This window comes from Camelina sativa, chromosome 11, assembly GCF_030686135.1.
Source record: "Camelina sativa cultivar CO46 ecotype springtype chromosome 11, ASM3068613v1".
Classification (NCBI taxonomy): Eukaryota; Viridiplantae; Streptophyta; class Magnoliopsida; order Brassicales; family Brassicaceae; genus Camelina; species Camelina sativa.
The window spans coordinates 46,246,625-46,272,051 of record NC_141890.1 but is presented as its reverse complement, the minus strand read 5'-3'; the positions used below and the strand labels follow the sequence as shown (position 1 = coordinate 46,272,051).

Genomic DNA, 25,427 nt, shown 5'->3' with positions numbered 1-25,427 from the left:
TTGTCCTGGGTGCAGCCGTTGTGGTTGCCCTGGATGTAACGGTGGATGCAATTTCTGCTTTGGTTGCGACGCCTGCAAGTATTAATCAATTACAAATATATATGTTTATCTTTTCGCGTAGTTCTATCAACTATGACTTTATTATATGTATGTGCTTCCTTTCTTTGCTTTTCTGATTAGTTTTAAATGTTGTTTTCTTTCTGCTAATGTGCGAGTTTGTGACCCGCCGTGCACTACTGTTTAATTAAAGTTAATTTGCGTTGCATTAGCCTCTTTTTTTTTTGTTTTACTTATTCTAATCAAACCCATATACAAAATTCTGCCCATTTAGTCCCATTTATTTAAAAATGTTAAATGGATATAAATTGGGTAGCCCAATTAAACATGTTTGATAAATGGGTTTACACATTAATTAATGGGTACCCTTTTATGTTTATTTATTTATTATTATTATTTTTATTTTTTTGGTGAAAAACAAGACTTTTGTGGATCTGTCGTCTTCTTCTACGAAATGGTTTCGTTGAAACCTCAGAAGAATCTGAAAGTTATCGTCACCGTCGTCTTCTCTGAGCCTCGACGAAGGTGAGTTTTGAAAAAAATTGGTTGATTGGTTGTGTTAATAAGTTTGTATTGACTTGATTCACGATCATCTTTGCAAATTCAGATCAAATTGTTTTGATTCATAGAAGAGATTGAACATAGTGTCCCTTTGTTTTGATTCTCTGTTTTGATTCATAGGTTTGATTTTGTGGCTAAATCAAATTCAGATCAAATTATATAAACACCAAAGTCAAACAATACAAACACATACGGCGGTCTCAATTTGGCTTATCCGTTATGGGCTCGTATTTTAATATGAAGCCCATTACAATTAAACGGACCACACAGTAAGCACAAGAGTGAAACGATCTAAATTGAATGATGATGAGTTTGGGTGTTGTGCCCAAGTCAATTTTGCCTCTGCAGCGCTATCGATATGAAAGGTTGCCTTTTTTGGGATGTTGCTTCTCGAGTTAATTTAGTGAAATGGAAGAAATACTTTTTTTTTTTTTTTTTTTTTTTTTTGAAATATGGAAGAAATACTAGTAATGGAAATTTTCCAAAGCCAAACCCCGTCAAAGGTCTTTGAATAATTAAATAAGAGAGAAGAGCGATTAGGTTTTCGGACAGAGGAAAGAAGATAGAAAAAAAAAAAAACAATGGCTCTGTTTTTCAGCCGCGTCTTGACTCGCTCTGTTAAGGATACACACTCATCTCTCTACATATCACAATTTTATTTCTTCCTCTTACTTTGATTTATGTACTAATGAGTTTAAGTATGTTCATATGTAAATTGACAGGCACGCAAAGACAATGCTCGTTTCTTCTCATCATTGCCGCAGTTCCCGTATTTGCTTATGGGCGGTAAGAAGCTGCGAGAGTCTCCGGAGGGTAAAATCAGGAAGCAGGGGTTATTCGATCCGACGACTGAAGAGACAGTGTATAGCAGTGAGAAGACGTTTCCCAAGAAGCTCAATGGTCTACCTCTTGTGGGAGCATCACAAGGTTGGATCGCTTCTTTTGACGACAAAGACCTTACCGTACATATCACGGATGTGTACAAGCCATGGCTCTCATCTTCGAAAGTAATATCATTGCCTTCGGTTGGGTTCAAACCTTCAACACATGAAACGAGAGTGTCTCTCTCTTCTTCTGATCCTGTCCAAGAGGACTTCTCTGTGGCTGCAAAGTTCAACGACTATCGGCTAAGTGTATGTAGGCCTCGTTGGGACTCTAAGTGGACTCACATCGCGACAGCTTATTCTCTTTTACCACCCTCTAATCTCTTGTATTCCAAGAGAGACAAAGTCTTCTACTTTACCAGTTTCAAGGGTGACTACATGGGTTCGTTGGATCTCAATAGCAACAACGACTTCGAGCCAGAGTATCACCACCTACGCCTTCAGAACCGGCCTAAGATCCCAGAGGCAGGTTGGGAGATGCTGGATAAATGTTTCATGACCAACCACTTAGTGGAGTCTCCCTCTGGTGAACTTTTCTTCATCAAGTGGTAAGTATTTTGAATCACTTATTTAATACAATCCAGGTTAAAGTAGAGTTATTGAGCTGCTTGTTTCTGTCTAGGTACACACAGTACATTCACAAAGAGGACGAAGATGGGGATTTGGAATTTATTCACTGCAGTACTAAGCGGTTCATGATCTTTAGGCAAGATGGGATGAGCAAAGACTTTTGTTACACGGAAGATATTGGAGATCTGTGCATCTTCCTTAGCAAGAGTGAAGCCTTCTGTCTCTCGGCAAGCATATACCCTAGGCTCAAACCTAACTCCATCTATTACCTTGGTCCTAGACTTGGTTCTTACGATCTGGCTTCTGGTACGGACCGTCCCTTCAACTTCGATCGCCTTGGTGAACCCTCGCCCGTCCGTACCCCCTTCTGGCTTCATCCCACGGACCCCATTGCTTAACAATGTTTCTTTCTGGTTCCTTTCCTTTGGATCTCTTCTCTTAGCTTTAGCTATAGGATTTGGGCTTTGTTTTGTTCAATAAGTGGTCGTCTTGCCACTTTTGTGTTATGTTCTTCTTCTTCATGCGGTCTTCATCATGCCACTTTGTTAGATGTGCTATGAGCTTTTGTATCTTGTGTTGTTCTTCATTAAGTGTGGTCACCATGCCATTTGTTCTTCTAGTATGCTTAATTGATGACTTATTTAGACAATAGCATTCTTAAAAACTAGCTCATTCTACAAGCTCAGATAGTTGATTTAACAAGTAGAATCTATGTCTGGTCCTTTTGATTGTACTTGCCTTATCTAAAGGCTTGTGCTTCGATACATTAAAGTCATGTGTTCTTGATTAACTTATTCATATTACTATTATATACTGAACCTAAAATCACTTTAACGTCATCCTTATTGGGTTTTCTGAAACTTTTCTAAGTAATATAACGAGAGTTTATAGCTTTTGCAATTTCCGATCCCAAGGTTAAAGTTTATGAGAACCCAAAAAACGATGCCACTATCTCTTAGTCAGATCTGCAACAATAATAACATTGATGCGTAATACATAAGTAACAGGTAGTCGTAAATGTCAACCAAAAAAAAATAAAAAATAATCAAGTAGTCACTCTTAGCAAATTTAATTTCCTATTTAGAAATTACTAGCTTACATATTTGTCAGAACTTTTTTCCTGTCATTTTGTAATCGACTAATCGTGTGCGAGTGTGTGTATAGCTTTTTTTTTTTTTGCTTTTGTTTTGTATGTATGTTTAACTTCAGTAGGAAAAGTATCTTGAATTATGTATATTCCAGAAATATGATAATATGAGGGATCCGAAAGTTTGGGATCTTAATCCTTATGTCTTTGTGGGTGGTGAATTTATTCCAATTCTCTTGACGTAGATTTTTCTTCGGATATATTTCGATAGATACTAAACGACCAACTTAACATCTTATATATTTGTTAGAACTTTTTTTATAATGCTTTTAACTCATATAGCATTAGCAACACATTCACTAGACGAAACTTCTTAGGGTCATTGCAATAATCATAGATCATGAAGTTCTTTTGGACCCACTTAAGACTTTTCATGCCACTGTCATCAATCCCTTCATTGATCCACGAGCTTGAGCCATCACCACCGCAAGTTTCATTAGAGCCAACACAGTCTTGGACCTCATAATTCTTGTAGTAAGCGGTGAAAGGTGCTTTGGACCAGTCAGTTTTCACGAGCCCTCCTCTTGTAGCCCAATCATCTCCATCCCATAAGCTTGAATGGACTCTCATTGCTTGTTTCTCCGGGTAAGATACATTCATTGTCTTCATGTTCTTGAATTGTCTTATCGGTGTACCATCCACATAGAATCTGCCAAATATCCGACGATCCTAAATATTGCTACGTTATGCTAAGAGATGAATGGACTGGAGACTATATATTTAGATTTTTACATTATGGTTCTAGGGTTCCAGAGGATAGAGTAAGTGTGGAAATTAATGGTGGGATCGAACCAGAGACGAAACTGTTGTTCTCTATCACCTTTGCCTTGCGTGATCACATTTGTATGGACTGTGTATGGATCACCACTCAGATTCCCCAAGAACTCGAAGTCTATCTCATCCCACATCGCTCCTTTAGACGCTACCTACGCAACACGTACACTATGTCTTATAACATCAATATTATCAACCAATAAATGGTTCAATGTAAAGATAGGTTTTGGAGATTCTTACATAGTAAGATGTGACAGTACCAGCAGAGTTTCCAGAGACAAGCTTAAGGTTCATAGAGATTTTACCGAACAAAAACTTTGCTTTGGATTGAAAGCCAGAGCCAGAAGTTCTGTCGAGAGATAATGCAATGGCTTGGCCGTTTTCGAGTATCTTCGCTTTGTCGCCTCCCCATATAATGTTAACATCTTTTTTGAAATCACCTGCCAACACTAAGCACCACATGAAAGAAAAAATTGAGAAAATATACACTAGGATCAGGATTTTTGAGCAACCCATGTCCTCTTTTCGGTAAAATTTTATGGTGAGTCAGAACATTTACAATGGAGAAAGATTGTAGAAAAGATAAGACAGTGACATTTGGGTGAAACAGAGGAATAGAAGGAGAAGAAAAATTTCTGTTAAGTGATGGCCAATTTTTGGCTTGTTAGCAACAGATGGTTGGTGCAAAGAAACTCTTGTGGACACATGTAATTAAAAATTAAAGGGTTTTAATGAACAAGAGATCAAAAGATTCTGCTCTATCCATACGTTTAAAAGGGATGGGATTTACATATCAAAGACAATGGTCAATTCAACGTTGAGTCTATTTAATAAAATAAGAATTGGTTTAACAAATGGCAACTATTCACACTTTTTTTAGTAAATAATTAACTGCTATAATTAATTGTTAATAATCTTTAAAGATTTTAAAGATTGTTAGAGAATATTGTATAGTTTTGTTGTTTAGTTTTCTAAAATCTTTTGTTTTTGTATTTTTAACAAATGGCAACACTAAAGTACTCAAAATAATCTTTGTATTTTTGTGATACTTTTCGTAATTTTATTTTGTAAAAATAATGTAGAAAATCATGAATCAATAACATAATAATTGAATTCAGTAACAATTTTAAATTTTATTGTTTTAATTGAATAACTCAAAAATTTTATTGACTTTATAAAAACTTGAATTCAATAACCCAAATTTGTTAAGATTTTAAATGACTTTTTACAAATCACAACAGAAACTAATAACACTAAACTTTAAAATCTTTATCAAATAACAAAAAAATCTACATAACATTTAAAGTCTTTAAAACTCCATTTAAATCCTAAACCAATAACCCATAAATTAGAATCTAATAACATCCCCTTATTTTCTAGACTAATTACACTTTTGTATTACCCCATGTGTAGCCATAGCAATATAAACCACAAAACACTATGGTATAATTCTCATTCACAATACAAACATACCTATAAGGCTATATAACTCTATATATAAGAGAATCAAGACTTTGAGAGCAAGGCAACTAAGACTCAGCTAAACCTAAGCAGACGAAAGTTTTGTGGGCTTATAATAAGGCCCATAACGATATGTATTGTTTCACTTATTTAGGTACTTATTTAGATTACTTGTAGTAAAGGAAATCATGAAATTATCTTCTGATAATGTTTTTCACTGCGATCATGATATTATTTTCAAATCCATATCTGTAAATGCCAATTATTTTTAAAGATGAAGAATTTATAACCCTCATATTAACAAATGAGTATATTAAGATCATTACTAATTTTTTCATTAAGAAAAAAATATATGTACAAGAAAACATTTAAGAGGATTTAAGTTTTTATCAAATTCGATATATATATCTAAGACTTTACGTAAGGGTTCGGACTGCTCTCAGGATGAAGCCACTTGGAGAAAGAAGCTTCCTGACCACGACCTTCACCAAGTTGAATGTCTTAGCTGTCTCCACTACGACAATTTAACATTTGAGTCAGTCAAATTCATGATTTTACCCAACTACTACCATACCATATCCCTTACTTTAACGTGGCAACTTCTTCTTATCCCCGTTTTAAATATTTGTTTTTATTAAAGCTTTTTCTACTGAAAAAAAAAACAAAAACAGAAAATTCAGTGTCGATCCTTATCCTATTTCATTTACCAGTCCAAAAATGTTAAGTGGCAATGAAAATAAATACTCAAATGTGCCTCTCCTCCCCCCCCCCCCCCCCCCCCCCACACAAAGAAAAAGAAAATTCAAATTTAATTAAGGTTCAATTTCATTTGAGTTACTACTCGAGAGTAATAACGAAACCGTTACAAAAAGGGAGTAACAACTGAATAAATTGTAACATATGAACTATTTAAAAATCATTAAATTTGTCATATTCTGATTAACCTTTTAAGATTAACACTTTTCTGGTCTTTTCTTTTTGGTTTATAACAGAATCTCTTGGTTCTATTAGAGCAAAACTCCAACTCTTTGAAGGTCGGTCCAAGCCGGTGGTAAAGTATCCAACTCTCAAATCCAACTTTTTCTGAGAAAAGAACTCCCAAATCCAATTAAATTTGAAACATAAAAATAAAAAGTAATAATTAATTATTTACTAAAAAAAGAAACATTTACTAAACAAAAACCGCGTGAACTCCAAAGCAAAGCCAATTAAACACAGCTTTTACTACAAGATGGCCCAATCACCAGCTGTTGCCTCAAAGACGCGGCTTTTGTCTTTCACAATACGAACCTTCCTCTATTACGAACCGCCTCTCACAAAAATCTTCCCTACTTACGACTACTATATATACATTCTCCCATAAACCCTCAAAAACCACAAAACCAAAACACACAATACAAGAGAAGTCTACAAAACAAAAAAAAAATGGCGATCATCAGTTACTTACTTCCTCTGTTTCTTTCACTTATCATCATCTCCTCTGCTTCGGCTAATTTCCAAAGAGACGTTGAGATTACTTGGGGTGATGGTCGTGGACAGATCAAGAACAATGGAGAGCTTCTCACTTTAACTCTCGACAAATCCTCTGGATCTGGATTCCAATCCAAGAACGAGTACTTGTTTGGTAAAATCGACATGCAAATGAAGCTCGTCCCTGGAAACTCCGCAGGAACAGTCACAACACTCTACGTAAGTTCAACAAAAAACACAATCTATAGTTTTGGTTCTGTTTTACATTACTAGAGTTCTTAGTTTCTGATATGAGTTTTTTTGTCTTTGTGCAGTTGAAATCACCTGGAACAACATGGGACGAGATTGACTTCGAGTTTTTGGGGAATTCAAGTGGAGATCCTTACACACTTCACACAAATGTCTACACACAAGGCAAAGGAGACAAAGAACAACAGTTCAAACTCTGGTTTGATCCAACAGCTGATTTCCACACTTACTCTATCCTGTGGAACCCGCAACGAATCATCTTCACCGTCGATGGAACTCCGATTAGAGAATTCAAGAACATGGAGTCTCTAGGCACTCTGTTCCCCAAGAACAAACCAATGAGAATGTACTCTAGTCTCTGGAACGCTGATGATTGGGCCACGAGAGGTGGTTTGGTCAAAACCGATTGGTCTAAAGCTCCTTTCACTGCTACATACCGTGGCTTTAAACAAGAAGCTTGTGTTTGGTCAAACGGCAAGTCTTCTTGTCCTAATGGCTCGAAACAGGGGACCACAGGTACCAGTGGCTCGTGGTTGTCACAGCAGCTTGACTCAACGGCTCAACAAAGGATGAGATGGGTGCAGAGAAACTACATGATCTATAATTACTGTACCGATTCTAAGAGGTTCCCACAAGGTCTTCCTAAAGAGTGTTTAGCTGCGTAGAGAGGAACAAAATTTTACTTTTTCTTTTTGATGTTGCTATAAAAATTTATTCATTTTATTGTAGATCACGTGAATTATATTTGATTCGTTTCTAGTGTGTATCATATAGTTTCGTTAAAGTTATAAAATATTCTCTTTATTACACTGTGCCTTTTCTATTTTTTAGGTCTCTCGTAGTTCGCTCCGTTATATTCTCCGAGTCAGTCCAAAAATGGCCGCTTCTGATTTACTCCAAACCAAAATGGAGCAATAACGTTTTTATTTTGTTTTATAATGGACATTTTATAATTGAGCAATAACGTTTTTATTTGGTTTTATAATGGACAATATTATAATTGAGCAATAACTTTTTAATCGAAATCAAACTGGAGTTTGCATGTAATTTGATTGGTGTTATTACTTCAATCCCGTATAAAAACAAAACTAACCGGCTTTAGTTTTAATGTAACCGAACCAGTTGTAGTATACTCAAGATTTAAGTTTAGGTCTATCAGTTTGTATGTACAATACAAACCAACTTAGTTTAGATAGAATTTGGTGGAACTACCATACTTGATTTGATTACAGTTGGATTAGGAAATTCTCAAACCAAATTAGCTTCAAGACCGAGAATTTTGCAGAATCAGAATCCCTAAACCAAACTGGGCATCAATCGAACCGGATCAGGCAGACTTAAACCAAAACAAAGAACAAGCACACACGTAGCATGAAGCAAAATTAAGCACATGCTTGTATTATACTTCACAACAAGAACCAGCTGTTCACAGCTTAAACTACACAAGAGTCACAAACGGCGAACTAAACTCCAAACAACACACTCACCGTCACGACAACGACACTCTTCTCTCCGGTTTTCGCCGGAACTTTCGACACAGAGTTTGACATCACTTGGGGTGATGGTCGTGGCAAGGTCCTTAACAACGGAGGGCTTCTCACTCTCTCCCTTGACAGAGCCTCTGGCTCTGGTTTTCAAACCAAGAAAGAGTATTTGTTCGGGAAAATCGATATGCAGCTCAAACTCGTCCCAGGAAACTCCGCCGGAACTGTCACCGCATACTACGTTAGTGTTACTTAACATCATAACATATGTACATAGGCCATTTATAGCACGTGTGGGAAAGCTCCAATTTAAAATTTATTTCTTAAAATGATAAATTATTGAATATTTTCATGAATTGAGGCCTTCTAAATCCTGAAGAAAATTTGCCAACAGAGTTTAAGAAAATATTTTTGAGTATGTTAGTTCCCAACATACCATGTCAAAGTTCATATAACAGAGTCTTTTTTTTAGTTATGGATATTATAACAGTTTTTGATTGTGTTCTTTTTTTCATGCAGTTGAAGTCAAAAGGTGATACGTGGGACGAAATCGATTTCGAGTTTCTTGGTAATCTAACTGGTGATCCGTACACCATGCATACGAATGTGTATACTCAAGGAAAAGGTGATAGAGAACAACAATTCCATCTATGGTTCGATCCAACTGCTGATTTCCACACTTACTCTGTTCTGTGGAACCCTCATCATATAGTGTAAGTATATGTAACAGAAATTTAAATTGTTTTCAATGTTTTTTCAAACTATAAGTTCCAAGCTTTCGGCAGACATGATTTTTATAGGTCCAAAACACGTCCTTTGATAATACATGTGGCTGCTCTGCAAAACATAAATAGTTTCACATTGGACGTCAAATTTGAACTTTACTAATACCTAATTTATCATTTAAATGTTTTGATGCAGTTTCATGGTTGATGATATTCCGGTAAGAAAATTCAAGAATCTACAACATATAGGTGTTCCATATCCAAAACTGCAGCCGATGAGGTTATACTCGAGTCTATGGAACGCGGACCAGTGGGCCACAAGAGGAGGTCTTGTTAAGACCGACTGGTCCAAAGCACCATTCACCGCTTCATACAGAAACTTTAGAGCGGACGCATGCGTTTCTTCAGGCGGAAAATCATCTTGTCCTGCCGGTTCAACGAGATGGTTCTCTCAAAGGCTTGATCTAACAGCCGAAGATAAGATGAAAGTGGTACAGAGGAAGTACATGGTTTATAACTATTGTACAGACACCAAAAGGTTTCCTCAAGGAGCTCCAAAGGAGTGTAGACACTAGGCTTCAAGGAATAATGTTTGCTCCGAAGCTAGTGGTATATAGGTTCGTCCAAAGTATATATGCAAGTAATGTTATGTGTATTTAGGTTATGTATTAAGCAATTTCCCCTGTTTCTGTGTGATATACTCATAATAAAATGGGCGTGAGTTATGTTGGTTAAATGTTAGATTATGGCTTTGTTTGTTTTTGTTAGATTATGGTTAAATGGGCGTATTGTGTTCAACAGACCCAAGAGCATATTTATTTGCATAGCCATTGATTATGTGTCGGTTTTATAGTGTAACATTTGTAGGCACCATGAGTGTTTTGACTATGATTGACTGAGATTTGCTTTTCTTTTGGCATATTACTGACTGAGATTTATCTTACCTCAAAATGAATATTCTGTTTTTTGTTTTATTATTATGCAAAGAATATAGGTGACAGTTCCTACATAATGTATGTGGTTGACATGTTCGTCCTATATTCAGAAACCTGTCGGTCAATTTCACTAAAATCAAAACACATTCCGACTTCTTATTACTTTTTTTTGGGTCATCTTACTTGTTTGCTAACCAATTGGTCAAGAACCTAAAAATTCATTATATAAAATGAGAGCTTGTAAATTTTGTCTAAATGATATATATATATATATATATATATATATATATATATATATATATATATATATAAATAAAAAGCTACGCGTTTATTTATATGTACGTTGGGCGACTACGTACGTTAGCTGGCATAATTCATGTACACAAAATTCTCAATAATAAATATGGTTAGTGTAAGACTACCACCACCACGTAGGTAATGGGACTCCACGAACCTCTCTAATGCACTTATTCTCAAAAATCTCTCTATATATAAACACATCAATCTCCGATCATATTCAAACCATCCGAAACCAATTACTTTTGAACAACAACAACAGAGCAAAATATACAACCCCATTTAAAAAAAAAAAAAATGGCGGGTTTTGCTACCAAACAGTCGTTGTTGTTGTTGTTGTTGTCTATTTTGCTCTTGATCGGCCTATCAGCCGGAAGTTTCTACGACAATTTCGATGTCACGTGGGGAAATGGTCGTGCCAATATATTTGAGAGCGGACAGCTCTTGACTTGCACCCTCGACAAGATCTCAGGTTCAGGTTTTCAATCAAAGAAGGAGTATTTGTTCGGTAAGATCGATATGAAGATGAAACTCGTCACCGGAAACTCAGCCGGAACCGTCACTGCTTACTACGTATGTAAAAACTTCATCTATCTCCATTACTTTAAGAATTTTGTGGCATTGATCATTGTAAGAATGTTTTCACAGCTTTCGTCTAAAGGCGAGACATGGGATGAGATCGATTTCGAGTTCTTGGGTAATGTTACCGGACAACCTTACGTTCTTCATACAAATGTGTTCACCGGAGGCAAAGGTAACCGTGAAATGCAGTTCTATCTCTGGTTCGATCCCACTGCAGATTTCCACACCTACACTGTCCTTTGGAACCCTCTCAACATCATGTAAGCAATATAAACCGCTTCAACTCAATGCTCTAATTCTTATATTAACATATCTTAGTTTCTTGATTAGTTGGTTCCATCAATATCACTGTTCTTGAATTTATGTTTTGTTTTTTCTTTGGAATTTCAAAAGCTTTCTAGTGGATGGTATCCCAATTCGAGTGTTCAAGAACAATGAGGCTAATGGCGTAGCCTACCCTAAGAGCCAGCCGATGAAGATATACTCGAGTCTTTGGGAAGCTGATGATTGGGCCACACAAGGAGGACTAGTCAAGACCGATTGGACCAACGCTCCATTCAGCGCTCACTACAGAAGCTTCAACGATGTGGACTGTTGTAGCCGGACCTCGTTGTTGAGTTGGGTAACATGTAATGCGAATAGCAACTCGTGGATGTGGACTACTCTTAACTCAAATCAGTACGGACAGTTGAAGTGGGTGCAAGATGATTATATGATCTATAACTATTGTACTGATTACAAGAGGTTCCCTCAAGGTCTCCCTACGGAGTGCAACCTTGACTGATCATGTTACCAAGAATATTTAAGCTCATATTTACCGTTTTACCTCGTAGTTCTTGATTTGATTAAGTTATTCTTTTAATTTTGTAAGATTTAAATCCCATGTTGGGGTAATGATTATTTGTTTTTTAATCTTTATAATTTGCTTTCGCTTTCTTCATATCTAAATAGTTGTAATAAAATTTGACTCGAACCAATTTAAACGAACATTAGAACAGAGGAAAGAAACAGAGATTTTTGGTCATATCACGGAACAAAACAAAGAAAAACAGAGCTCTTTGTTCCGAAAACAGAGTAAAGAACAGAGTTGCTAGAGTCAAGTATATGATTTATTTATTGGTTGCGCAGAAAAAGGTTAAGATGTAATTGGCCAGTTGTGTTTGGATTCAACCGGGTGTCTAATCAAACCGGATACATTATATGAAATCTTTTTTTTTTTTTTTTTTTTTTCTTCTAATACTTTTTAGTTTTCTACGAATCAGAAAACGTCTTAAAAAATAAATTTTAGTGTACCATGTTAAGTTTTAGAGACCCAATGTTGTTAAAAAAAATTGTAAAACAGTTCAAATAATATGAGACAGACGTGCCCAAACTAACTTGCAAATCTTAACTCATTCATCAGACCCGATCTCTGCGTCATCTATGGATCCGAACACTGAGACCAATGTAACAGCTGACGAAATCTCTCCGAAGGAAAGCCTTGAAGAAGGTGACAGATACCATTAAGATGTGTATGGATGAATTCAAAATAACGAACACACAGAGACAGAATCAGTAGAGATAAATGTGAATGGATGCATGGGAATGGGCGAAGATCAGAAGAACAAGGAAGGTATCTCTGAGTCTGAGATATGTTTAGACCTTAATTTCAAGCTGAAGAAATATATGAATGCTAACTCTGACCTAATTCTGGTTATAGCGTAAAAGGAAGCAAAACCATAGGCCATTAATGTTTGATTTTAGTCCATAAATTAACTTTGACTTTTGAGTGTTTTGACTATAATTGACTGAGATTTATCCACCAGTGACCAGTCTACCTGATGAAATGAATATTCTGTTTTGTTTTGTTTTTTTTTTGATAGAAGAGTTTCGAAGAATATTACTTCACGTAGTTGCCTTAATTATTATCCGCGTGATAATTCTTACATGTATGGCTGACATGTTTGCTCATAGTTTTCAAAAACATGTCGGTCCATTTTACCAAAAACAAATATTTTTATGTCGTGAATTATAACTAGAATACACTTATATGTATTTTATAATATTTTGTAAAGTAAACAAAAAATAATAAAGTGAGAGAAAGAGAGAAGCATCCACGAGAATGAGAGAGATGTTGAGAGTTTTTTTGATCAAAGAAAACTTATATCATATTCTCTTTTTACACAACTCTTTATTTATAGTATATTACAAAACACATGAGTCATATACCCATTAGTTTTGGTAATGACACGTGTTAACATTACAAAAATTGTGTAACACTACATGGACAAGTGTAATGACATTTGTCTTGTTATGGATTAATCACAATTATATTTAATAATACTCCCCCTTGATTATCCATCACCATTGACAAGTTACGTACTACCTCATTAACAACCTTGTCACCGAAAAACCCATTGGGATAAAAACCATGACAAGGAAAAAAAAGTATAGTAACGTAATCTCCCCCTCGAAAAGATATGTATAATCTTTCTTTATAAATCTCCTAGACGCATTCCAATACTGTAAATATGCTTTCTGAATGTGGTAGTCGGAAGCGCCTTTGTGAATAGATCTGCTGCATTGTCACTTGAGCGGATATGTTGAATATCAACTTCCTTCTTTTGCTTGAGTTCTTGAGTGTAGGAGAAAAATCTTGGAGGTATATGCTTTATTCTGTCGCTTTTGATGTAACCTCCTTTGATTTGGGCGACACAAGCAGCATTGTCTTCAAATAATGTTGTTGGCTCTTTGCTGATGACTATTCCACTCGATTCTTGTATATGGTTAGTCATTGATCTGAGCCATACACATTCCCTCGATGCTTCATGAAGAGCAATTATTTCTGCATGATTTGAGGAAGTGGCGACCAAAGTCTGTTTCTGTGAACGCCATGAGATTGCAGTTTCTCCAATTGTGAAAACATATCCAGTTTGGGATCGGGATTTATGTGGATCTGATAAATATCCTGCATCTGCAAAACCAACCAAAGAGTTTCTAGGATTGAATATCCCAAGTCAATCGTACCTTGAAGATAACAGAGAATATGTTTTATCCCATTCCAATGCATGCGGGTAGGGGATGAGTTGTATCTTGCAAGTATATTCGTAGCGAATGCAATATCTGGTCTAGTGCAATTTGCAAGATACATGAGTCTACCGATAGCACTCATATAAGGTACTTTGGGACCAAGTATTTTCTCGTTATTTTCACAAAGTCTGAATGGATCACTATCGACATTCAGAGATCTATTGACCATTGGAGTACTCAAAGGAGTCGCTTTGTCCATATTAAAGCGCTTTAAAATCTTTTTCGTATAATTTGATTGATGCACAAATATTCCATCTTGGAAATGTTCTATTTGGAGCCCAAGACAAAATTTTGTCTTTCCAAGATCTTTCATTTCGAACTCTTCTTTCATATGAGTTCTTGCATCATCAATCTCCTTTTGAGTTCCAATTATATTCAAATCATCAACATATACATCAATGATCACAAATCCCGATGGAGATTTTTTTATAAAGACGCATGGACATATTTCATTATTAACATACCCTTTCTTCAATATGTATTCGCTTAAGCGATTATACCATATGCGCCCGAATTGTTTTAATCCGTAAAGTGATCGATGTAATTTGATTGCACAAATTTCATTAGACTTAGAGTCTAATGCCTCAGGAATCTTAAATCCTTCTGGGATTTTCATGTATATATCATTATTCAATGATCCATATAAATATGTTGTCACTACATCCATGAATCATTAAGTACCTGAATGTAATTGCATCCATGACTGGAGAATATGTTTCTTCATAATCAACTCCAGGTTTTTGAGAAAAACCTTGTGCAACAAGTCGCGTTATATATCGTGTGATTTCATCTTTCTCATTTCTTTTTCGCACAAATACCCACTTGCAACCAACAAGTTTTACATCTTTAGATGCAGTGACAAGAAGTCCAAAGACATTTCTTTTATTGAGGGAGAGCAATTCAAGTTGCATAGCATTTTTCCATTTCTCCCAATCAGGCCTATGTTGTCATTCTGATACGGACCTTGGATCTGGATCGTCTTTTTGATGATTGATCTCTTTAGATACAGAAAAAGAGAATATTCCATTATCATCATCGATTTCATCTCTATACCATAACATTCCATTTTGGGCATAGTTAATAGAAACCTCATATTTTTCTATATCATCATGAGGACTTTTCTCTTTATTTGGTTCTTTTTGAACCTTTTCATCTCCCATTTTCTTTTTCTTTCGGGGATTTTTATCTTTAGAGCCCATTGGCCTCCCCCTTTTCAATTGAACCTTAGGTTCATTAGCTTTGCTTCCATCAAGTTCCTCTCTAGAAATTTCAACTCTTGATGGTGCATTTGCAGCGGGGATATATGACTTTTTCACCCTTTTTTTATATATGAACGCATCTGGTAACTGATTTGTCAAACTTTGTAAAATGTACAATTTTCTGAACTTCCAGTTCACATTGATTTGTAGGGGGATCAAGATATATCAAAGATGGTATATACCATGTAATATCTTTTGGTACTTGTTTAATTCCTCCCCCTAACGCTGGAAATTCATCTTCATTAAAATGACAATCGGCAAAACGTGCCGTAAACATATCACCAGTTTGCGGTTCAAGATATCGAATTATACTCGGTGATGCATAACCGACATATATGCCCAATCTCCTTTGTGGCCCCATTTTTGTTCTTTGCGGTGGGGCTATAGGAACATAAACCACACATCCAAATATACGGAGATAGGATATGTTTGGCTCTTGGCCAGATGCTAATTGTAAAAGGGAATAGTTATTATATGCGCTTGGTCGTATTTGGACCAATGCCGCAGCATGCAATATAGCATGACCCCATATAGAAATTGGGAGCTTTGTTCTCAATATTAACGGTCTAGCAATGAGTTGTAGCCGTTTAGTTAAAGATTGAGCCATGCCATTTTGTGTATGAACATGAGGAACTGGATGCTCAACATCGATTCCTATTGACATACAATAGTCATTGAAAGCTTGTGAAGTGAATTCACCAGCGTTATCAAGTCTGACTTCTTTATGGCATAATCAAGGAATTGAGCTTTCAACCTGATTATTTGGGCAATGAATTTTGCAAAAGTTGTGTTTCGTGTTGTCAATAAACACACATTTGACCATCTACTAGATGCGTCAATCATTACCATAAAATAACGAAACGGCCCGCATGAAGGGTGGATAGGTCCACATATGTCACTATATATTCTCTCTAAGAAAAATGGTGATTCATTCCCAATTTTGGCTGGCGATGGCCGAATTATGAGTTTTCCTTGAGAACATGCATCACATGAAAACTCATCAGATCTAAAAATCTTGTGGTTCTTCAATGGATGACCATTGGAATTTTGCACAATTTTCCGCATCATGACTGAACCAGGATGTCCAAGTCTTTCATGCCATATCTTAAATGTAATAGTAAACTTAGAGTTTACTGTAACATAAGATGCAAAATTATTTATTTTTCTGCAATATAATCCAGAGGATAACATTGGCAATTCTTCCAATATATGTTTCTCCTCATATGTTATGCAAAGATATTCAATGTCATTCTTATTCAGAGTCTCTATATGATATCCATTTCTTCGGATATCTCTGAAACTTATCAAGTTTCTATGAGACTTAAGGCAATATAATGCATCAATTTCAAATTTTGTTCCCCTTGGCATTGAAAAGTTGGCCTTTCCAGAGCCTATAATAATCTTTGCATTACCACATATAGTGCTCACGCTTCAAGCGGAGTCTTTTATTTTGAGAGAGGAGAAATATTTTTTCTCTTTAAGTATTGAGTGCGTTGTAGCATTGTCTGCTAGACACATATCTCCATCCTCAATCTCAAAATTTGACATTTTCTGAGATAAAATATTTATAAAATAAACATTAATGAAATAACAAAAAATCTTACAAAAAAAAACTTATTATATATTACAATAAAACTATTATCCAAAAAAAAAAACATTTTATAAACATATAATACATATCAAACTATGACAAGGCATATCATGGCATATCGGCCTTATTCGCATGATTTTCCGTTTTCATTATCAACGAGAAAATCTGCTATATCAAGATGGGGTTCATCGTTTAGGCCATAGAAAGAAGGTCCAGCTTTATCATAGATGAGGTTGGTCTCAACATCCCTTTCTTTTGCCTTTTGGGATGCTTGGTACAGATCGGTCAAATGTTTTGGAATACGACATGTCTCATACCAATGTCCTTTCATGCCGCATCTGTAACAAGTACTTTCACCTTGTTTCTTTATAACGCGACCAACATTATTGATTTGAAGATGCATGTTGGTTTTTCTTGCGTTGAAGTCATTAGGAGAGAAACCTCTTCCTTTTTCTCGTCCACGACCTTCTCCACGACCATGGCCTCGGCCTCGACCGCGTCCGCGTCCACTTCCTCGTCCTTGCCAATTATTATAGCTGGATGTAGCAATATTCACTTCTGAAAGTGGAGCTGATCCAGTTAGACGGGTTTGATGATTTATCATCACGAGCTCATTATTTTGTTCAGCAACATGCAGAACTTGCATCAATTCAGAATATCGAGTATACCCTCTTTCTCGATATTGTTGCTGCAGAAGTACATTTGAAGGATGGAAAGTTTGGAATGTTTTCTCGATCATATCATAATCGGAAACTTCTTCTCCGCAGAGAGCCATCCTTGAAGTGATTCCGAACAAAGCGGAATTGTACTCACTTACACTTTTGTAATCCTGAAACCGCAGGTTTAGCCATTCATGTTTGGCTTTTGGTAAGATCACATACTTTTGGTGATCAAACCTATCCTTGAGCGCGATCCAGAGATCTGCAGGATTTTCTCTTGTGATGTATTCATTTTTTAAACCATCGTGGAGATGGTGACGCAAGAACATCATGGCTCTTGCTTTTTCCTCTTGTAACCCCGTTTTTGACGGATCGAAGGTTTTGAGAAGCCCATTCTCTTTCAGATAGAATTTTACATCTAATGCTCATGTCATATAATTTTTCCCAGAGACATCAAGGGCGGCGAATTCAAGCTTTGCCAAGTTTGACATGATTACTATAAAAATAATAAAACAATTTGTTAAAAATAAATTTTTATGAAACACTTTTTTGTAAAATCTTGTTTTAACAATAAATATAAACTATAAAAAAATTATAAGCTATATAATATATTCATAAATTAAAACAATCATTTTAGGAGGCATAGCCTTCCATATGATTTAAAATATATAGATCTGAACATATGATCAAGGAGGCAGAGCCTACAATAATGATCAAGAATGTAGATCTAAATGATCAAGGAGGCAGAGCCTTACCATAATGATCAAGAAGTATATATATAGTTTTTTACTCTATAAGTAATACATATAGTAATGTGCATATAAACTAATAAAATTTAACATAACTTAAATTTTACCTCAAACTTATGACGGATCGCAAATCGCTTATGCTCAAACTTATAACAGATCGAGAGTCGTTTGTGCTGATAACGTGTTGTGAATTATAACTAGAATACACTTATATGTGTTTTGTAATATTTTGTAAAGTGAACAAGAAATAATAAAGTGAAAGAAAGGGAGAAGCACCCACTATAGTGAGAGAGATTTTGGGAGTCTTTTTGATCAAAGAAAACTTATATTATATTCTCTTCTTACACAACTCCTTATTTATAGTATATTACAAAACACGTGAATCATACACCCATTAGTTTTGATAATGACAAGTGTTAACATTACAAAGATTGTGTAACATTACATACACGTAGACAAGTATAATGACATGTGTCTTATGATGGATTAATCACAGTTATATTTTTTGTATCGTTTTGTTTTGTTTTGAGTATACTATGCAATTAACTTAACTTCAAAACCAATTTTTGTTATAAAAAAAAACTTATCACATGAAACGAACTTATGAATGTGAGCCAAATGCATGACCAAAAAAAAAAAAAAAATTGCTTAAAGGATTTAAAGAAAAAAAAAAGAAAAGCATTAGCTACATTTATAATTTAAATTATTGAGATATATAAATAAGCTGGCATAATTCATTTATAAATAATAATTAACATCGCTTGTGTAAGACTACCACGTCTATAATGGGACTCCACGAACCCTCTCTAATGCATTCACCTTAGAAATTTATCTCTCTATATAAACAAAACACGCTTCGCCGACAAAACCATCAGAAAACAATCAAGCAACCACAACCGAGCAAAAATAAACAAACACTAAAAATGGTGGCTTTTGCGACCAAACAGTCTTTGTTGTTGTTGTCGTCTCTTCTCGTCTTGATCGGTGTAACCACCGGAAGTTTCTACGACAATTTCGATATCACTTGGGGAAATGGTCGTGCCAATATATTCGAGAGTGGACAGCTCTTGACTTGCACTCTCGACAAGGTATCAGGTTCAGGTTTTCAATCAAAGAAGGAGTACTTGTTCGGAAACATCGACATGAAGATGAAACTTGTCGCAGGAAACTCAGCCGGAACCGTCACTGCTTACTACGTATGTGGAACCTCATCTGTCTTCGTTTCGTTTAAAGTTTGTGGCATTGTTTGTTTGATTTTTAAACTAATATTTTAGAATGTTTTTTCACAGCTTTCTTCAAAAGGCGATACATGGGATGAGATTGATTTCGAGTTCTTGGGTAATGTTACTGGACAACCTTACGTTCTTCATACAAATGTGTTCACAGGAGGCAAAGGTAACCGTGAAATGCAGTTCTATCTCTGGTTCGATCCCACTGCAGATTTCCACACCTACACCGTCCTCTGGAACCCTCTCAACATCATGTAAGCAATATCAACCACTTCAACTCAATGTTCTAAATCTTATTAGGCGTTATATGGACGTTCAGAACTGTCTCGATGATGATGCGTTGTTAACAGATGTTTTTAGAATTATATATTAAGACTAATCAATATATCTTAGTTTTCTTGATTATTTCCATGTTTATAACCGTTTTGAGTTGCTCGTATCACTGTTCTTGAATTTATTTTTTGTTTTCTTGGGACTCAAAAGCTTTCTAGTGGACGGAATCCCAATCCGAGTGTTCAAGAACAACGAGGCTAATGGCGTAGCCTACCCTAAGAGCCAGCCGATGAAGATATACTCGAGTCTATGGGAAGCTGATGACTGGGCCACACAAGGCGGACGAGTCAAGACCGATTGGACCAACGCTCCATTCAGCGCTCACTACAGAAGCTTCAACGATGTGGACTGCTGTAGCCGTACCTCGTTGTTGAGCTGGGTGACATGTAATGCGAATAGCAACTCGTGGATGTGGACTACCCTTAATACAAACCAGCTCGGACAGATGAAGTGGGTGCAAGATGATTATATGATCTATAACTATTGTACTGATTTCAAGAGGTTCCCTCAAGGTCTGCCTACGGAGTGCAACCTTGACTGATCATGTAACCGAGAAAATTCAAGCACTTGATTCGGTTTATTTCTTTCTTTCATTCATTTTTTAAATCTCTTGATTTGTTGGTTTGATTCTGTTGTTTCTTTTGAGTTTCTAAGATTTATTTCCCTCTGTGGGTGATTGAATAATTTGTCTTGTCATTGTCACAATTTGACTTTCTTTGTTAATTTCTATTACTGTATATCTTAAATTTATAATAAAATTTGATTCGAATCTAGCAAGACCAACCTGTTAATAGTGCAAAGAAACAGAGTTTTTTTACCTAACAAAGAGAAGGAAAAAAAACACACAGAGCATTCTGCTCTGAAAACAGAGCAAATAACAGAGCTCTCTAAGCGAAATAACGTGAGCCTTTTTTGTTTCTGTAATACGATGGGCTTTTAAAAGCACACTCATATCTGTATCCAAATTACAATATACAATTAACGTCAACTGACGCACATGCACATGTATACAGTATACTTACGGTATATTGCCAATTAAAGGACATGCCTTACAATTGTGCCGGTTATAGTTTCCGTTTCTGAACCAAAATGGAAAAAAAAAAGAAAACAAAAAAAAAAGAAAGAATATTTTGATATATAAAAATAAAAAAAAATAACAAAATTTCAACATTTTTATAGTAATCACTTACCATGGTCCATGTACATATATGCTCTTCTTTTCGAAACTCAAATTAAATATTTTTTGTATCGATTAATTCTGTAACAAATATGTCAATCAATACTTTTGAGCGTATAATACCAATATTGGCAATATACCATAACGATACATGTCTATTGTTCAATAGTTGTAACTACCAAACATTTGATTGTTTATGTATTTAACTATTTATTACTATTTTTACATATATAATTAATTCTTCACGTTCGAAAATACTAATATTTTACGTTTGTTATGTATGTTTTTGACAAATAAAATATCTGAACATCTAAGGTTTAGATCATCTTTGTTTCATATACGTATATATAGAGTCAAAAATAAAGTGCATGCTTTCTAAAAATAAACTAGGTGAGTCCAGGAGCGGTGACTATCTTTAGAAAAAAGGCAAGTGCATTAGGCCACAATTTGTGTAATAATTTTTAAGAAGCTACATTATTAATCAAGAAAACATGCACTTTATTTTTGAATATATAATGGAAGAAAAAAAGAAACAAACAAACTTACTAATTGATAATTCAACGTTAATTCAAAGATACTTGATAATGTTACTGATGAATCAACTCCAAATAATTAACTTTTCATGTCACTGATAATTTAACTTCATGATGTCAAACAAAACAAAGAAAGATAATTCAACTTCATAATCATTTTTAAACTCACTTACATAAAATCTAGAGCTTCTGACGTCTGATTGATCTTATAACAGAACAGAATCATTGTTGTAATATTTGTCGAACTAATGTTATAAGCTCAATTGCCTTTACAATACAAGTTGAAAACACATGATGACATATTAAAAAAAAAAAAAAAAAGACTTTGATTGATACGACACCGTTTGGACCCACCTGTTAGATCATTACGTCTAAAACTCTTAGTCGGTATTTATAGAACAAGAAAAATAAAACAGAGATCGTTTAAAATAAGATAATAACAAAGAGGTTCCGTTGGAAAACTTGTTGGTCTATTGTATATAAATGATGGACAAGATTGGTAACTAAATAAAGTTTAGAAGATTGCATTTGTGTTTTGACGATAACACTCATCTCTAACACATCTCTTCAATCATATATGTCCACAAAAGTTATCAAGATTCCATGTACCGATTTCGACGTGGAAGAGATGATTAGTATTTTAACGATAAACTGGTCTAAACGACTAAACCTATTTCGGACTTAAAAATATTATTGATTTAAGTTTTTAAAATATAGAAAATTGTAATTATAAAAGATAAAGTATATATAATCTATTTCAGTTATTATTTTTTAATATGCATTAAAAAAAAGTTTAAACTTGGATTAATTGAAAACATAGAAAACAGTATATACCATTAGCTTTTTTGTTTTCTTTGTGAACTTTTTCTTGTGTTCAAATTTAAATTACTTTTAGGGGTTATGAATAAGGGAGACATTATCTCGAGGAAGTGATCATCGTGACTTGCTCAATTCGTACATTGAATTATTGGATCTTAAAAGTCATATTTTCAATTTTCGTTCATCCTCGATCGCATCTCATACACGCCACGCCACTAATTACCTTCGCTATTTCATTTTTCTATAAATTGATTTAGTTATTTACTCACATTAAATACTGGTTTACGAAATCAAAAAATAAATTAGGTATCCATATATATATATATATATATAGTTAGATACTAAGGCAAATAATTATTAGTTTATTACCTTGCAATGTTCTTCTGAAGTAGTTTCTTACCTCTTCCGGATAAAAACAATTTTTTTCAATTTCAATATGGCACTGTAAACTATGCATGGTGTTGCCGGCTGTCATATGCTTAAAAAATGAGAAGCAAATGCATGAGCAATAATAAAGTACCAAGTACAAGTAATGACTTTACAAATTTAGATTACCTCATTAGGAGGCTGAAAACTTTTACAATTCAACAAATAACGATATACGTCAACAACCTTTTTTCGTGAATAAGTCATCTCCCTAATTAATTTACTTTTGGAACGGGTACAATAATTCATGGTGAGAAAAAAAAAAACATAAATAATAATAATAATAATTCATGGTGAGGTGTTCTGAATCGATCCCCAGATAAATAATGAAGACAATTGTAACAAAGTTATGAATACAGAATAAGCAAAGATATAAACAAAGGCTGTTCAAAAAATCTTGGAATACCGAAAGTTAATGAAATTTAGGGAATCATTTTGTTTTAAGATACATGAACTTGGTCTATATGTATATCGACGAACCGTTTGTTTGGACGAACCCTTTAGTATTTTTTTTTTTAATAAATTTTTTAACCATTTTCAGCATGAAGAACAAAAACAAAGATCTATCAACATGATAAAAAATCCGAAAATGGTAAAAATACTCATCTAGTAAATTTATATAGAGAGAAGATCAAAATATAATGAAAACCTCATCTGGTATCCATTAGGATATATATACTAGTAGCTAGTATTTGAAGAAAATAAAATCTTTATGACCAAAATAACGTAATGAGCTCAAGAGGAATATACAAATGTTAGTGGTAAATGTATTTATTGATGTCATATGTGGATAAATGTTATAGTATTACTTAACTAAGTAGAGTCTCGCAGCACATGTCTCCTTGTCGGGGCACATTGATATATTGATCAATAATGTATTGTATACAAGCGACATTCATATATTTTATAATGCAGTAATATATGTGCTTATACTATGTATAATTAAAATAACCAGTTATATAGAGAAATACATATCCTTCATTATTTGTACTTATTTTAATCAATTCCAAAAATATGTAGGTACGATATGATCCTCCAAAATCAGATTTTGATTTGAATTTAGGACGATAGTTACACCGTGAACTTTAAGATAAGAGGAAATTACTAATATGTATTAGACTTATCGAAAAACAATTAACATAAAGTTTGACAATTGATATAACAATATGACTAACAAAATATTATTTTTACTTTAGAGCCTTAACGACAAGTCAAGGTGACTCATCTCCTGATCCTGATCAAGACCATTCTCCGGCACACGGCGGGCGGAGAAGTCCCTCGAGCTGCCGCTTTCAACAAATCCTTCGTAGCCACGGCCATAGAGCTCAAACCGGCCGGAGAATGGGTAAGGCTGATCGGAATCAACAGTGGTTGAGGATCTAAAGAGTTCTCGACTCTTCTTGGCTAAGGTTCTCTCAAGCTTATGAGCGTTTTGATGACCACCAAGAGCTTGAGAGCTATAAAACTTTCTCTGACAATAGTTACAAGAGAATACCCTAGGCTGCTCCAAACATGATGATGAGTTCGTGGAAGAAGAAGAAGAAGAAGACATAGAAGAAGGCTCGAGAACAAGTTCTAGGTTTAGTTGGTGGTTCTTATAACTTGGTAGACTTAGATGTAGAGATGTATTTGGCTGAAAGTCCATACCTTTTTGTTTAGAGAGCGAGAGAGAGATTTAGAGAGAGAAGAGAGAGAATAGAAGTTAGAGAGATGAGAGATGTTTGTAAGGGTTTGGGCTTGAGGGGCATTATATTTAAGGTGTAAAGGTGCGTAGGTTTGCTCAAAACTCATGCTGGGTGCAACTTCGACTGTAAAGTATGGAGAAAGAGAGAGAGAATAGAGAGATGAGACATGGAAGCTGAAAGAATCAGTGGGAATCCAAGTGTTGTCGCCTCCATTAATGGCACAGTTTGAACCCTTTGTCGGTCCATCTAATATTATTTTCCTCCGAGATTTATATATTGCTCGATACTCTATTTTATTATATCTAATGGTATCGTTTTAGAGTATTCAACACCTTAAGAATGATGTCCCATGTGGTAGTTGTTAAGACCGGCAACATAAGATATATCAATTTTAATTTGAGCGTTGTAGTTAATATATGCCTTTTTCTAATTGGAACCAAGTTATACCTTAGACTTCGCTTAAGTTACTTTGATTGTATAGACTTTTCGAGATGTGCTATTCTTTTTTGAATTTTCTTCTCATTACAAAATTTTCTAAGCATAACCAAGACATATAAATGTCTTAGAATTTAAATTCATGCCAAAAAAATACTATGAGATAATTAAGACCATCACATAAAAAAAAAAGAAAAAAAGAGGCGTTTATCTATGACTTTTTGTGAGCAATCGTTTAAGATTATGTCATGTTACGACTTATCAATT

The 25,427-nt window shown here is 34.9% G+C and overlaps 7 protein-coding genes and 1 pseudogene across 8 annotated transcripts; 5 read left to right on the top strand and 3 right to left on the bottom strand.

The window, feature by feature from the left end:
* Positions 1-1,042: 1,042 nt before the first annotated feature.
* On the top strand, positions 1,043-2,736 carry LOC104726313 (uncharacterized). Its single transcript, XM_010445143.2, has 3 exons — positions 1,043-1,235; positions 1,341-2,050; positions 2,125-2,736. The coding sequence occupies exons 1-3, from the start codon at positions 1,200-1,202 to the stop codon at positions 2,468-2,470; spliced, it is 1,092 nt and encodes a 363-aa protein (XP_010443445.1). The 5' UTR covers positions 1,043-1,199; the 3' UTR covers positions 2,471-2,736.
* A 693-nt stretch (positions 2,737-3,429) lies between these two features.
* Positions 3,430-4,787, bottom strand: LOC104726311 (xyloglucan endotransglucosylase/hydrolase protein 24-like). Its single transcript, XM_010445141.3, has 3 exons — positions 4,234-4,787; positions 3,952-4,145; positions 3,430-3,868 (listed from the first exon to the last, which is right to left on the bottom strand). Exons 1-3 carry the CDS (start codon positions 4,507-4,509, stop codon positions 3,478-3,480), a joined length of 861 nt encoding a protein of 286 aa, XP_010443443.2. The 5' UTR covers positions 4,510-4,787; the 3' UTR covers positions 3,430-3,477.
* Positions 4,788-6,716: 1,929 nt separating this feature from the next.
* LOC104726310 (xyloglucan endotransglucosylase/hydrolase protein 22) lies at positions 6,717-7,982 on the top strand. The gene is made up of 2 exons (XM_010445140.2): positions 6,717-7,143; positions 7,239-7,982. Exons 1-2 carry the CDS (start codon positions 6,880-6,882, stop codon positions 7,836-7,838), a joined length of 864 nt encoding a protein of 287 aa, XP_010443442.1. The 5' UTR covers positions 6,717-6,879; the 3' UTR covers positions 7,839-7,982.
* A 658-nt stretch (positions 7,983-8,640) lies between these two features.
* On the top strand, positions 8,641-10,189 carry LOC104728959 (putative xyloglucan endotransglucosylase/hydrolase protein 25 pseudogene; annotated as a pseudogene). Its single transcript, XR_015571416.1, has 3 exons — positions 8,641-8,898; positions 9,177-9,370; positions 9,579-10,189. The product of XR_015571416.1 is annotated as a putative xyloglucan endotransglucosylase/hydrolase protein 25 pseudogene (transcript).
* Positions 10,190-10,746: 557 nt separating this feature from the next.
* On the top strand, positions 10,747-12,173 carry LOC104726309 (putative xyloglucan endotransglucosylase/hydrolase protein 13). The gene is made up of 3 exons (XM_010445138.3): positions 10,747-11,187; positions 11,263-11,456; positions 11,590-12,173. The coding sequence occupies exons 1-3, from the start codon at positions 10,912-10,914 to the stop codon at positions 11,978-11,980; spliced, it is 861 nt and encodes a 286-aa protein (XP_010443440.1). The 5' UTR covers positions 10,747-10,911; the 3' UTR covers positions 11,981-12,173.
* A 5,066-nt stretch (positions 12,174-17,239) lies between these two features.
* Positions 17,240-18,106, bottom strand: LOC147935498 (uncharacterized). Its single transcript, XM_087473033.1, has one exon. It carries the CDS (start codon positions 18,104-18,106, stop codon positions 17,240-17,242), a length of 867 nt encoding a protein of 288 aa, XP_087329159.1.
* Positions 18,107-19,296: 1,190 nt separating this feature from the next.
* LOC104726308 (putative xyloglucan endotransglucosylase/hydrolase protein 13) lies at positions 19,297-20,856 on the top strand. Its single transcript, XM_010445137.2, has 3 exons — positions 19,297-19,719; positions 19,813-20,006; positions 20,236-20,856. Exons 1-3 carry the CDS (start codon positions 19,447-19,449, stop codon positions 20,624-20,626), a joined length of 858 nt encoding a protein of 285 aa, XP_010443439.1. The 5' UTR covers positions 19,297-19,446; the 3' UTR covers positions 20,627-20,856.
* A 3,275-nt stretch (positions 20,857-24,131) lies between these two features.
* Positions 24,132-24,988, bottom strand: LOC104726307 (zinc finger protein 2). Its single transcript, XM_010445136.2, has one exon. The coding sequence runs from the start codon at positions 24,683-24,685 to the stop codon at positions 24,233-24,235; it is 453 nt and encodes a 150-aa protein (XP_010443438.1). The 5' UTR covers positions 24,686-24,988; the 3' UTR covers positions 24,132-24,232.
* Positions 24,989-25,427: the final 439 nt, after the last annotated feature.